The sequence below is a fragment of the Lissotriton vulgaris genome, chromosome 2_1, assembly GCF_964263255.1.
Source record: "Lissotriton vulgaris chromosome 2_1, aLisVul1.2, whole genome shotgun sequence".
In the NCBI taxonomy this organism is placed as follows: Eukaryota; Metazoa; Chordata; class Amphibia; order Caudata; family Salamandridae; genus Lissotriton; species Lissotriton vulgaris.
Window position 1 is genome coordinate 163793566 of NC_141687.1, and position 13158 is coordinate 163806723.

General features: G+C 42.9%; 1 protein-coding gene across 1 annotated transcript in view; it reads left to right on the forward strand.

Annotated features, from left to right (window-relative positions):
* Positions 1-13158, forward strand: part of TSPOAP1 (TSPO associated protein 1) — a 2768302-nt gene that overhangs the window by 1437438 nt on the left and 1317706 nt on the right. Inside the window, exon 24 of the mRNA XM_086954028.1 lies at positions 6955-7064. Within this exon, the coding sequence (XP_086810154.1) occupies positions 6955-7064 (110 nt within the window). The remainder of the gene's footprint in view (positions 1-6954; positions 7065-13158) is intronic.

Consider the following 13158-nt stretch of genomic DNA (forward strand, 5'->3'; position numbering starts at 1 on the left):
TGAGTACATAGACCTGACAGCTGGTTATTGGCAAATCAGGTTAGCTGAGGATGCCAAGGCCAAGACAGCATTTTCTACCCCACGGGGTCATTACCAGTTTGTGGTGATGCCCTTTGGTTTGAAGAATGCACCTGCCACTTTTCAAAGGTTGGTGAACCAAGTTCTCTCTGGGCTGGATGACCTCTGTGCAGCATATCTAGATGATATTGCTGTCTTTAGATCCACCTGGGAGGATCACCTGATCCACCTGATGAAAGTTTTAGAGGCCCTGCAAAAGGCAGGCCTCACTCTCAAGGCTACCAAGTACCAGATAGGGCAGAGTCAAGTTGTATACTTGGGCCACCTTGTAGGTGGAGGCCAAGTTCAACCTTTGGAGAGCAAGATACAGGCCATAAAGGACTGGGCTCCTCCAACCACCCAGACACAGGTCAGAGCTTTCTTGGGCCTGTCTGGTTACTATAGGAAATTTGTCAGAAATTATGGAACCATTGTGACTCCACTTAATGACCTGACAAGTAAGAAAATGCCAAAGAAAGTTCAGTGGACAGTTAGCTGTCAGAAGACATTCGATGACCTAAAGCAGGCCATGTGCACTGCACCTATTCTCAAGAGTCCAGACTACTCCAAGCCATTCATTGTCCAAACAGATGCTTCTGAGTTGGGTGTGGGAGCTGTTCTTTCTCAGCTGAATATTGATGGTCATGACCAGCCCATTGCTTTTATAAGTAGAAGGCTGGCCCCTAGAGAGAAACGTTGGTCAGCTATAGAGAGGGAGGCCTTTGCTGTGGTTTGGGCCCTGAAGAAGTTGAGGCCATACTTGTTTGGCACTCACTTCAAGATTCAGACCGACCATAAGCCCCTCTTATGGCTAAATCAAATGAAGGGTGAAAACCCCAAACTTCTTAGGTGGTCCATTTCCCTACAGGGGATGGACTTTACAGTGGAGCACCGCCCAGGGACTGACCATGGTAATGCAGATGGTCTCTCTAGGTACTTCCACTTAGAGCAAAGAAGACTCACCTGTTCAAGGTTAGTTTAATGTCCCTAAGTTTGGGGGGGGGGGTTATGTAGGAGAGTGGGGTCTGCAATCCTATGGTCACCCCCGATTTTTGCTTTTTGCTTAACTGGTTTACGACTTTCCCTGGCTGTGGGCCTGCTAATCAGACCCACAGCCTAGCTGTTCTCTCTCTAAATTGACAAGCATGTACCTTAGGTGCATTTACCAATGGGTACTGGGCCACCTTATCAGTCCCTGTACAGCATACCTTAGGTACCCAGGGCATAGGTGTACCCAGGGCCTACCAGGGGCTGCAGCATGTATTATGCCACCCCTGGCTGGCCACCCAAATCTGACACAACTGGCTGCACGACAGCTGGGGCAAGGTGGTGTAATCACCCTATGCTTTAGATATAGTATCCCTATGTCTAACCCTAAAATGGACACATAGATTCCGATCAGTCACTCCTATGGCAGGCCTTAACAATCCTGAAGGCAGAGTGCTTGGAATTATGTGAGATGGTGCTCTGGCATGAGCTGAGCCCGTTTGCAGCTTGCGGAATCAAGTCCTAATAGCTGTTCCATGATAACGCGTACCATATACTCTTAAGTGCTTTATAATCCTCGTGGTTATTTGCTAACTTTGGTATCGCATTATCAAAACATGTCGAGTAAGGTGTCCTACGAATTGGAATACTAACCCCTCGCCAATTCTGGTGACGGGGTTAGCATTCCACCCTTCTAGAGGGACACGACATGGATGTAACTGTGAACCCCGGTTAAAGTTAACTCGAGCCTCAGCATCACAAAACAGATGCTTCCACCACAGACACAAGTCTGACCTCCTGCTGCTGGGAGTCCTTCCAGCGAGGGAGGCTCGGACAAAGGGTTTCCTGCCTTGGGAGGTGCTAGCACCACCCCAGACAGGATTTTGTGTATTAGGTAGGCCAGGGCTGAAAGGAATGAGACATGCCTGGGGCACACAAGGTGTCCCTGTGCATATGCCGGTCCAAACCAGTTCCTGGGGCACTTCAGCCCCAGAACTGGTGCAGGACCGGACAAAGGAAAGGGGGTGTAACCACCCCCCTTCCTGGTCCCACCCAGAGGAGGGACCTAGTCGCAGCCCCCTTTAGCCGGATAAAGGTAGGAGCTGGTCCCATTCAAAATTAGATTATCCTGATCAACTTCACAAGAAGAAACTCTGGACCTCGACGTTCTACTCCACAGAAGACAGAGGGAATCTCCCTTGTGGGCAAGGAGTGTCCACCCTGCATCTGCAGGCACCATCAGCGTACCGCGACTTCCCTTTGTCGTCTTCCTGCAAAGGATCCAGACTTCAGAGCCCAACGAGACCTGGATTCCCAGACCTCTCCGACCTCAACCCACATCTGCAGCCGAGCTGAGACCCGTGGGTGCGGCGAGACACGTGGGACCGGCCATCTTGAAAGAAGCAGCACTTCGCTCCAGCACGACTTCCGAGGCCTCCTCGTCCAAGTGCTTTGGGGACTGAGAAGCCCCGACCTCGAGCAGCTCCTGCATCGAAGATCAGCCCTCCAGCATCCACGAGATCTGCGTGGTGCCCTTCTGCCTGTTTACTGCTCGACGCGTTGTCTGGTCACTTGCCGGCTGGCTAGTGACCTCCTAGACGACGAACACCGACAACTTTGCTGCTGGTCTGGTTGCTTCAGACAGGCCCTTGCTCCCTTCCAAAAGAGGAGCACCCCGGACCCTCCTGGTCCACTCCAGACGCCGTTTCCACTCACCGCGTGGGTTGCCTTTGCCAAGGCCTGTTGAACCCGAATCCGGAGACGACACCGCCGACAGCGAGAGCCTGCGTGGGACAGCTCGTGCCTCCATCCTGGTCTTCGAAGACACCACCTGGTCCACGTGGCTGCTGAGACAAGCGTCCACCTTCACCTGATCGCGACGACAACATCTGGTTCCACTCCTGGTTCCACTCCAGTCACTGGCTAGTGACTTTGAACATTGTCCCCTCTGCTTTCAGGTTCCTCTCTTCACCAATCCACCCTTGGATTGCACCGGACATCTTCCGCCTGACCGCCTGCAGCATCTTTTCCTCCAGGCTCCATAGACTTCAACGCTGGAACCCGACACGACTTGGCACCTATGCACCAGCAGCCTGTGGGTGAGGTAACACGAGCATTTTGGTGCTCAAGGGTAGCTTGACTCTCCTAGTGTCCAGTTCCACAGTCGTTTTAGTCCTATCTAGTCAGGGACGTCAGTACTCACCTTTTCTTTAAACTGTACTGTCCACAGCCGATTGTATGCATCTCGCGTGTGAGTTCACACTCTGCACATGCGTTCCGTGGGCCTCCTATTACTTACCTCCAGTTAGTATAGCGTGGTCCCAGCGATCCTACAGCCTCAGGACAGCTCCATTCCTTTGATTGACTTTCGCTTTCCATTTATTTAGTATATGGTTTGTTGCGCCCCTCAGGCGTTCTTGTAAATACTGTGCGAACTCGTATTTCCTTTCAAGTATTGTCATGTGCTTAGGCCTCTGACCTCATAAAGAGTTCAGAGGTGTATGTTAGTTAATTAATATCTGTTTATTTTCATAACAACCTGTGTGGTGTCCTTTCTCTTGGTATTCAAGGGGTTATATGTGGTAAAACAGCTGGCTTCACATGCCATTCAGAGTTTAGCCTAAACACTGCTTTTGTCCACGCTCCTAGGATAGCTGGTCTATAAGGTTGACTTACAACCAATCATCATAAGGGTTGTTTGGACTGATACAAGGTGATCCCTAGAACTAGTGAGCATCATATATCAGGCCAACTTCTCACAATGATCACAAAAGGTTTTTAGACAAATATACTGAGAAGCATGGAACCAAGACCTGCAAGTTTTTGCTTTCAAAATAAAACAAACACAAAAAAGTGCAACTTGAAAAGAGTGTTGCTAAACTATCGTGCAACTTTCAAAACTATTCATAAGTAGGCGTAATTGTGGAAAACATGTTTAATGTATGTCTGTATTTTAAATAAAAGTTTACGGATGGAGAATCCGTGCGTAGGCATAACTGAGAACATACAAGTAAATTAAAGGCCCAGTTCTTTTAAAAAGAAAGTCACAAAGTTGGATCTCTGGGCACATGTCCTTGCACTCGTGCAATTCTATTATTTTCATAAATTCAGAAGTTGGCCTGGACCTGTACTGCTAGTAAAGTTTTGTGAATTCCACTTTTGCATGAGCAGACACACTTTAATGCTGAACCTGCTGCACAATCACAAAATCACTTACCTTACATCCACTTTTTTCCGGCTTGGAAAAAGGTTTTAATCTGCCATTGCCAGGAGTAAATTTCTAACCCTTTTCACAATGGTAAGAGATTGGAGTTATTTAATACCTTTACACATATGAGTTTGTGGATGTGCACATATTCACAGGGCATTCCAACCCTTGAACTACTGCTCTTCATCTACTTCCAGCCCATTTTGAAAGATGTGTGGAAAGGTGTCAAAATCAGAGGCTTCTATTAGGGCACTACCTAAATTTGTCACCTCCCTGCAGGACACCAATCTAAACAAGTGGACTTTTTTGTTGTTTTACTTTACATAATACTTTGATTCCTGAAGCATCCTGTCCCTTGGTCTAGTAGCTAGTTTATAAAATTCCTCCCCATCCCCCCTGAAAGATGCAAAAACCTTTACTTTCAAACTATATTGTTCCCAAACGAGTGGTGGAATCATGCTTGTGTTAGATCTGTGCAACCTGGCCAAATTTCTTCTATTGAATACATTTACTACGGCTAGCACAAATACTGGAAGAATGTATCTGAGGGCTTATAAGTGTCTGTAGGTTTCCATGTTGCCTACTTTCATACACACGCAAAGCAAGCTTCACTCATACATCCTGTTTGCTATAAATGCTCAACACCGTCGATGCTGATGCTTCCAGTTCTGTATCCGATGAGATACAAAGTGCTCATGAAGATGCTCCGTTGCATCAGATTACATTTGTATCTGTAGGATGTTCACTTATTCCCTTACCTTGATCCCTGGCTATTAAAAGCTGTCTCAGAAGAGGGTAGCAAAAAGTACATAGTTATTAGGCAACACTTTTCACAATTTTTGTTTTTGAATGAACATGAGGAAGTCTCAAATAGTTGCTCTGGAGACAAGTGTTCCAGCAGATGGGAGGACAGTTTTCATGAGAACAAAATGATCGCAAGGACATATATGAAGTTTCTCTCTTAATCCATGTTGTTTACCATGTAAACCAAACCCTTTCTTTGCCTACTTCCTTCTGCGATCCACTTTCCTTTGCTGAAAGATCTCTCCTTACGCTAGACTTCAGGACAATACTTATGTTTTATTTTGACAGACCCAAAGATGTCAGGAAAACCAAACATTTGTTTACTATTGTTCCCTACTGACAGGCTTGGCTATTTCAAAGTAGTCTATCTCTAGATGGATAGTCAACATATAATTGTGCTATGAGAAAACCTCCAAGACGTCTGGCAAACTTAAAGTTGGTTCTGCTAAGGGTAAATCTTCAGCTCCTGCATCACTAAGAAATATCCCAACTGCCAAGATTTGTAAGCCAACTACCTGCTGGATGTGAACACATTTACAAGGCATCATTTTCTTCATTCAGAGTCTAGAGCTGATGCTAAGTGCCTGTCTGAGGAACTTCTTTGCTTAGTTTGTCATTTATCTTTTTTTAACTTTATTCTTTTCACCGCCCGTAGTAGGGACTGATATCTGTTCAGCACTTCTGTTGATCCTACAAAGCGAATTAATAATGACTTACTAGTAATCCTAGTTCTCCTTCAAGGGACTATCCCTTGAAATTATTAGCAACCTTCCTTCCTCCCCAGTGGAAATAATAAGGATTTTTAGGATGCACATATATCCTATGTCTTTGTTAAAAAGGAAGTGGAGCAACTGCCACTGACCAGAGATCAAGGAATACTAGAGGAATTGGATTGCTTAAAACTGCAGTGTCATTCTTTCCAGCATTACATGACTGCATGTCTGAAAGACTACATAGCCCTAGCTTTTCCCGTCAGTTTTTTCAAAAGCCGTTTTTTCTGTTGACCAATTTGTTTGGCAACATCTCCATTAAAGCAGGCTGTTGTTTTTTCAAGAAAAAAAAATAAGATTGGCCAGCATAACCTTCTACATTTTTTAGATGAGAATATTTATTTTTCAACGAAGAACATTTATCTCTAAAATTTCTCTGTGATCCACTGGAACTAGGATTACAGGTAATCACATATTCCTTTTTTTGTAGTTAATGTCCCTTATTTTGTAGTAAGATCTAATGTCCCATGGTTTCCTGTTCAGTAGATGGTAGCACAAGATTTTTATGTTCCTTGTCTCAGGGTTTAACTTCTAGCTTTGTCTTGAGGGAAGGTACTCATTTATGGGTCCGCTAAACTTTTTGCTGCTTCTCAGATTGTGGTAATCACTTTGTTATTGATTAATGGTGAATAATGTTCAGGTAAAAGTATCCATCAGAAGAATAAGTAACTTATCTTTGGCAAGCAATGTTTCTGGTGGCTACTCTATCTACCTGCAAATTACTCACAAACATGCCCGCCTAACGATTCTGCGGAATAATGTTGTACAAGTTATAAAGTTCCACAGTTTTTTTTGCACTGCATTCCCGTCTCTTTTGTAAGTCTTTTGTTTACTTCTCAAGACATGGAACAAAGAACACAAACTAACATCAGGGCACCAGGGTGGTGCCATAGAATGCTCTGTGATGTCATATTCAGGGAGGCATCAAAGTTGTGTTGGAGCCAAGGCACCACGTATTGGTGCAGGGGTGCTATTTCAGCTTTTCCAGATTCAGTCTGGAAACTGGATGAGATTTAACAGCTGAAGAATATGCAGGTAGATATGGTATCCATTGAACATCATTAGCAAATGTAGGTGACCTATTCTATACGACTTCAACATAGTATGAGCATTTTCTCTTATATTTAGGTGGATACAGCAAGTGAAATGGAGGAGTTAGATGTGGATAGTGTATCTGTGATTCCAGAGCCACGGAGCCGAGCTCCTGCAAAGCTTCAAGTCTTCCTTGCACGATACAGGTACAGTTAAATGTATATTTCTGTGAGGTCCAATCTAAATGCCTTTAAACTTACAACTGTGATATAGATAACTGAAATCATGAAGCGATTATGTGTCTAATAGTTGGTTGTTATGGATTTCTGGCGTGTTTGGAAAGTGATGTATAGTCAGATGAAACTGCTCTCCAGCACTCTATTTTTCTTATCTTAATATGCTTGATTTCTAATGGTCTATTCTTCCTAAATTACTTAACTTAGGTACAGAACAGCCTTCCTGGAGATTATGATCTCCCTAGCTAATCCACAGATGTAGGAACCAGCCTGGCATTTCTTGTGTTCATTCAACTAAACAAAACCTCTAATCTGATAGAGACACCTAGCCGCAGATTCCTTAACTTTTAAATTCTCCCATGGTGACATTCTGGATCTGGAAATTTTTCAATAGTCGACTCCTTGTCATGATGTCAGTTGAGCCATATAAATCCCCTCTAGCATTCAACAATAGTTTCTCCTTTTCCGTGCTGTAATGCGGATCCAGAGAAGCGGTTCCTCAGGTCATTTTTTCTCTACCTACTTTGACACCTGGTGTCGGTGGAACAGTATAGAATGCCTTGGTCAAATGTCGACCGACTTCAAATCTTGTGGGTCTTGTAGCAGACATATGTCAGTGACAGACCTGCATACACTTTGTATGTGGTGTCTATGTGAGCACCACAACGCCAAGTATTGTGGTTTCTGCCAGAAGCTAAAACTGAAGTAGTTGAAGGAACGCCGTTTGAAGTTGATAGCAGCGCGTGTAGCACTCCGTTCATTATCACCTTTGTTTGCTTTGGGCGCCCTAAGTTGGTAGGGTATGCCCAGACGTGGGTCCCTTACTCAGTTTGCCACTGTATTCAAGCTAGCCTGGCTGATGAGGGCTGTTAGCCTGAAACTGGTCCCAGCATGCTTGTTTTTGGTCCAGGGAAGACATGGCTTGACAGTTCGGGCTGGACTGTTCCCATGAGGCACAGGGTCAAGACTGATTTGCATATAGCTGTGTCTGAACTGGAGTGGCGAACTGAGCTAAAGAACGATGATGGATTCAACCCAGATTTGTGACTGGGGGTGAGTGTCTGAAAAGTTTCACCGCTCCGTCCATCATCTCTTTTGTTTGCTTAGGTCTTTATAACAGACAGCTTTTTCTTACGGCAAGTCAACTGCAGTGTTGTATTGGTGGCTTCTCATCAATATATATGTATTGTGTGTGTATATATATATATATATATATATATATATATATATATATATATATATATATATATATATATATATATATATATATATATATATATATATATATATATTCACTGAAAAAACCATAGGTTTCACACCAGTTATAGTTAGGAATTAGCATTTAAAAAACCTATTAAATTCACTAAAAAAACCATAGGTTTCACATCAGTTATAGTTAGCTGGAAATTTTACTGTCATAAAACCATTGAAATTCCACGTTATAGTTAGTTGGACTCACTATAACTTGGCGTTTAATGCACTGCTGATGACGTCACATATTACATCACTCATGACGTGGTCAGTGACATCACTCATGACATCACTGATGACACCATCCAGTAAATGTGTGTCTTTCTGAAAAAAATATATTTTTTTATATATGTATTTGTAAAGGACGATGGAAGAATAAATGGTTAAATAAGTGTGTAAATGGATTTTTTTTAAAAAAGAATTGATTGGTTAACTGCCTTATTAAGTGTATTTTAGTGAAAACATATATTAGCAAGTAACTTTTAAATATTGTAATATATGTATCAGGGTTCCACTTTGTGTATAAGTGGCTGCATGGGTTGGTGACTGACTCACTGTTTGTGTGTGTTTAGAAGACAGCATATGTGCAGGACTGTATGGGTGGATGAGTGTGTATATGTGTGTGTTAGTGAGTGAATAACTGTCTCACTATTGTCTTTATCAGTAACAAGATATGTTTTTATCTAGTATATGTGAGTATTGATGTATATAAGTGAGTATATGAGAGAGTGAGAGATTGTAAGAGTTCCTGTTTAAATAAGTATGTGTTTCTATAAGTGATTGTTTAAGAGAGTAAGTATGTGTAAGTTTCCTTAGAAGTAAGGTTGTAGTGTGTGTATACTTGTATATGCAAATAAATGGATGTTTATTAGTTTATTTGCATATGTGAGTATATGTGTGAGTAACTTTTTGATGACTGTCGGTGTGTAACAGGATGAATAGGTGTATCACTACATATGATGAGTGAGTATATGTATGAGTGACTATATGGAACTGTTGATGAATGTGTAAATGTGTATATAGATGGTGGAATTATTGAATTGGTTGTTGTAACTGGTATGGGTATCTCCATTTTTTAAAATGTTTTAATTTATATTTTTCAATATGTTTTTCATGGGTTACATTACAGTGAAAGGAGGTCTATCACTCTGTCACAAGGATGATGTCATCAGTGATATCATGAGTGATGTCACTGACCATGTCATGAGTGATGTAATATGTGACGTCATCAGCAGTGCATTACACGCGCAAGTTAAAGTGAGTCCAACTAACTATAACGTGGAATTTCAATGGTTTTATGACAGTAAAATTTCCAGCTAACTATAACTGATGTGAAACCTATGTTTTTTTTAGTGAATTTAATAGGTTTTTTAAATGCTAATTCCTAGCTATAACTGGTGTGAAACCTATGGTTTTTTCAGTGAATTTCAAAGGTTTTTTAAATGCTAATTCCTAAATTTAACTGGTGTGAAACCTATGGTTTTTTCAGTGAATTTTATAGGTTTTTTTAATACTAATTCCTAACTATAAGTCTCACTTTATAAGTAAGACTGTTAGCGCTCTAGTTGTTTAGAACACTCTGGTACATTCTGTCATTGGGCTACAGTTTGGCTACATCTGGCTGATATTTGGGATATTTTTTTTTTTGTCTCTGGTGGCCATCTTTGGGCTACATTGGGCTGCATTGGGCTACATTTTGGCTACATTTTGGCTCTAACATATATTAAGGCCAATGTAGCACAATACATATTTTTCAAAAGTTAATTTTTTTTAAAACCACTTCAGAATAGGGCTACCTGTCCCTACAATTATCCCATTTTTTAAATTTTTTTTTTATTTTTGGAGCGCTCCCGGAGCGCGCCCCTGGGAGCGCCCCGGAGAGCGTACTTCTATAAAGCGCCCCGGGGCGCGCTCCGGGGAGCGTCCCGTGAGACCCAATATCGCAAACGAAAACATGATTGTGACGTATCGCGTAGCCGCGTCCGCGTGATACGCACGGCGTAGGCGCACCCGGAAGTACTCGAGCGAATACGATCGCGCAACGTAAACATCCGACGCGCTCACGCTACGCGACCCGGAGCGTGCCCCGGGGCGCGTAGCGTAAGCGCGTCGGTCATGTGACCTGAAAATAACACTTTTCATTGGTTCATAACAGTTTTGGTTTCATAATGATGAAGCCCCTGGTCTTGTGACCTGAAAATAACACTTCTCATTGGTTCAGGACAGTGTTTTTTTCCAAATGATGAAAGACCCCACCTTTTTTCCTTATTCTGACTTTGTCCTTTGACTGAGGAAGACCTGTTTGTACATCTCTGTACCTTTTTGATCTTAATAATGGCTTCAGTAGCAGCAGCAGCTGGTGCATCTGCCCCACCACCACCACCACCACCACCACCACCACCACCACCAACAGGACCAGCTCCAGATTATATTGGTGGTCAAGAAGAGGAGCAGGAGGAAGAGGAAGAGGAGGAGGGGAGGAGAAGATGGTTTCCTGAAGAAAATACCCCATACAAGCCCAAGCCACACATTGTATGGGAGTTTTTTTCAATCCCACAGGGCAAGAAAAAAGTGAATGCGGCCAAGGTAACTTGCCTAATCTGCAATGAAGAACTTTCAAGGGGCAACCCAAACAAAAAATATTCATTTGGTAACTATACCATGATTCGTCATATGACCAGAAAGCACCCTAACAACTATTCTCGTGCAGAGCTCAGGGAACTGGCCAGTAACCTTCCCCATTCTTCAAGGACCACCTCCCAAAGAAACGAACCCTCTTCATCAGGACCAGAAACATCAGAGATGATGCCTTGTATTCAGCCAAAATTTTCTGATTTTAAAATCACTTGTACTGCATGTGGCAAGCTTATCGCCTATGGTGACCAGAGCATAAAGCTAAATGTCCTTGCAGGTGACAATCACAAGTGCCCCAAAAATAACTAATTTTTTGGGTTTTTTGTTTTTTTGCTCCAGTTGAGCCAGTTTCAATTCCCTTTTTTTGTTTCTCCCCCTAAAAAAATACAAAAAAAATATAAAACTGTTTTGCAAAGACAAAAAAAGTACAAAATGTTCAAAAAACACAAAAAATATATAAAACAACAAAAAGAAGAAAAGAAAAAAGTTCTTTTTAGAACCACCTCCAATTTCTAAAAAAAGGCTTTCTTTTTTAAAAACTCTGTCATTCTTTTTTCCTCATAGTGCGCTCCCCGGTACGCGCACCGGGGAGCGCACCGAGCGCTCCCCCCGCGCAAAACGAAAAAAAATATATATTTTAAATGCCCCACTGGTCCCTTTTATTGCCCCCACATCAAACCTAGGGGGTCAGAGGGGGTCTATCCCTGACGCCTTATGGTCATTTCCCCCTTTGTTTTAGCCACCTCTTGTGTCTCGATTTTACCGAGACACAAGATGGCGGCCTATCCGGACTGTTTCGAATGTTTACAGACACCCGAGAACCAATCAGCTTTCCGTGCGCACCTCACGTGGCGCGCCCGGAGCGCTTCCCGGGGCGCGTACCGGGGCGCGCCTATAGATATATATTTTTTTTTTAACCTAAATTACTCAAAATCTACAGGAGCACATATCTCGAGACATAGCAAAGGCACATCGGGCTACCAGTCCCTACAATTTTGCCAAATTTGGTGAAAATCCATTCAGCCGTTCGGGCTAAAAGTGAAATCGACCGCCCTATGGAAATTAACATGGAGAAAACGCGTTTTGGGACCCCCCTTTTATCTCGGCCCCCGCTTGACGAATCCCCCCCAAACTTTCAGGGAAGGACCGGGGCGCCGCGAGGCCATTTTGAGGAAACTTTCAGGCAGATTCGTCAACTGAAGCCAAAGTTATTCCAAATAGAATTTTGAGATTTAACATTGAAAAAAATCCTAACTATAACTACCTAATGGCGACCGCCAGTAGGTAATATGTATGTATATATATATATATATATATATATATATATATATATATATATATATATATATATATATATATACACATACATACATACATACATACATACATACAGGAACCCATAAATGAGGCCTCATTTATGCTGCTCAAGCTTTTTTATTCTTATTTGGCACCCTGCCAGCAGGACCCAGTTCATGGAACAAACACCATTCTGTAGGCCTCATTTATGGGTTCCTGTTTGATGGATTTACATGGCCTACCCGGTCTTTAAAGGCAGTCTTGACCCCCAGCTTCCCATCATGCCTCAGGGGTGACAGTTAGGTCAGTTGTTCTTTCCGGCTCCTTCAGGAAGAACTCTGGTTACACAGCTGCCCTTCTTTCTGATTTTAGTCAGAAATAATCTTCAGTTTTGTGAAAATGTTTGACTTACTTCGACGTCTTTCATCATTTGAAGTAAGGTTCTGTCTTTTTTTGACAGAATTTGGCATTTTTTCCACTCCAAAATGCCATCTCTTTTTGACCCCTGCCCTTCTTGTGGAAAAAAGAAGGCCAGGTCAGACTCTCATTCAGTCAGAATTCTTTATTTGCCTAAGGACCATGTCCCCAAGACTTGCCCTCATTGCCAGTCCCTATCCAAAAGGACTCTAAAAGACAGAGAAAGAATCCGTCTTTTGGGCTGGCAAAAAAGGAAAAATCATCTTACAGAGGCAGGTCACCGGTGAGGAAGGGCTCAAAGAGGGCTAGATCTTCATCCAGAAGCGAAAATTGTCCAAAAGAAGACCTTCGACGGCGGGCTCGCCTACGAGAGAACACAGTCAATCAGGTACGTCTGGCGAAGGTCGGCGGCGAGGAGCAGAAGCTTTTCGCCGTCGTCAACTCGGCGACGATTGGTGTCGAGGAG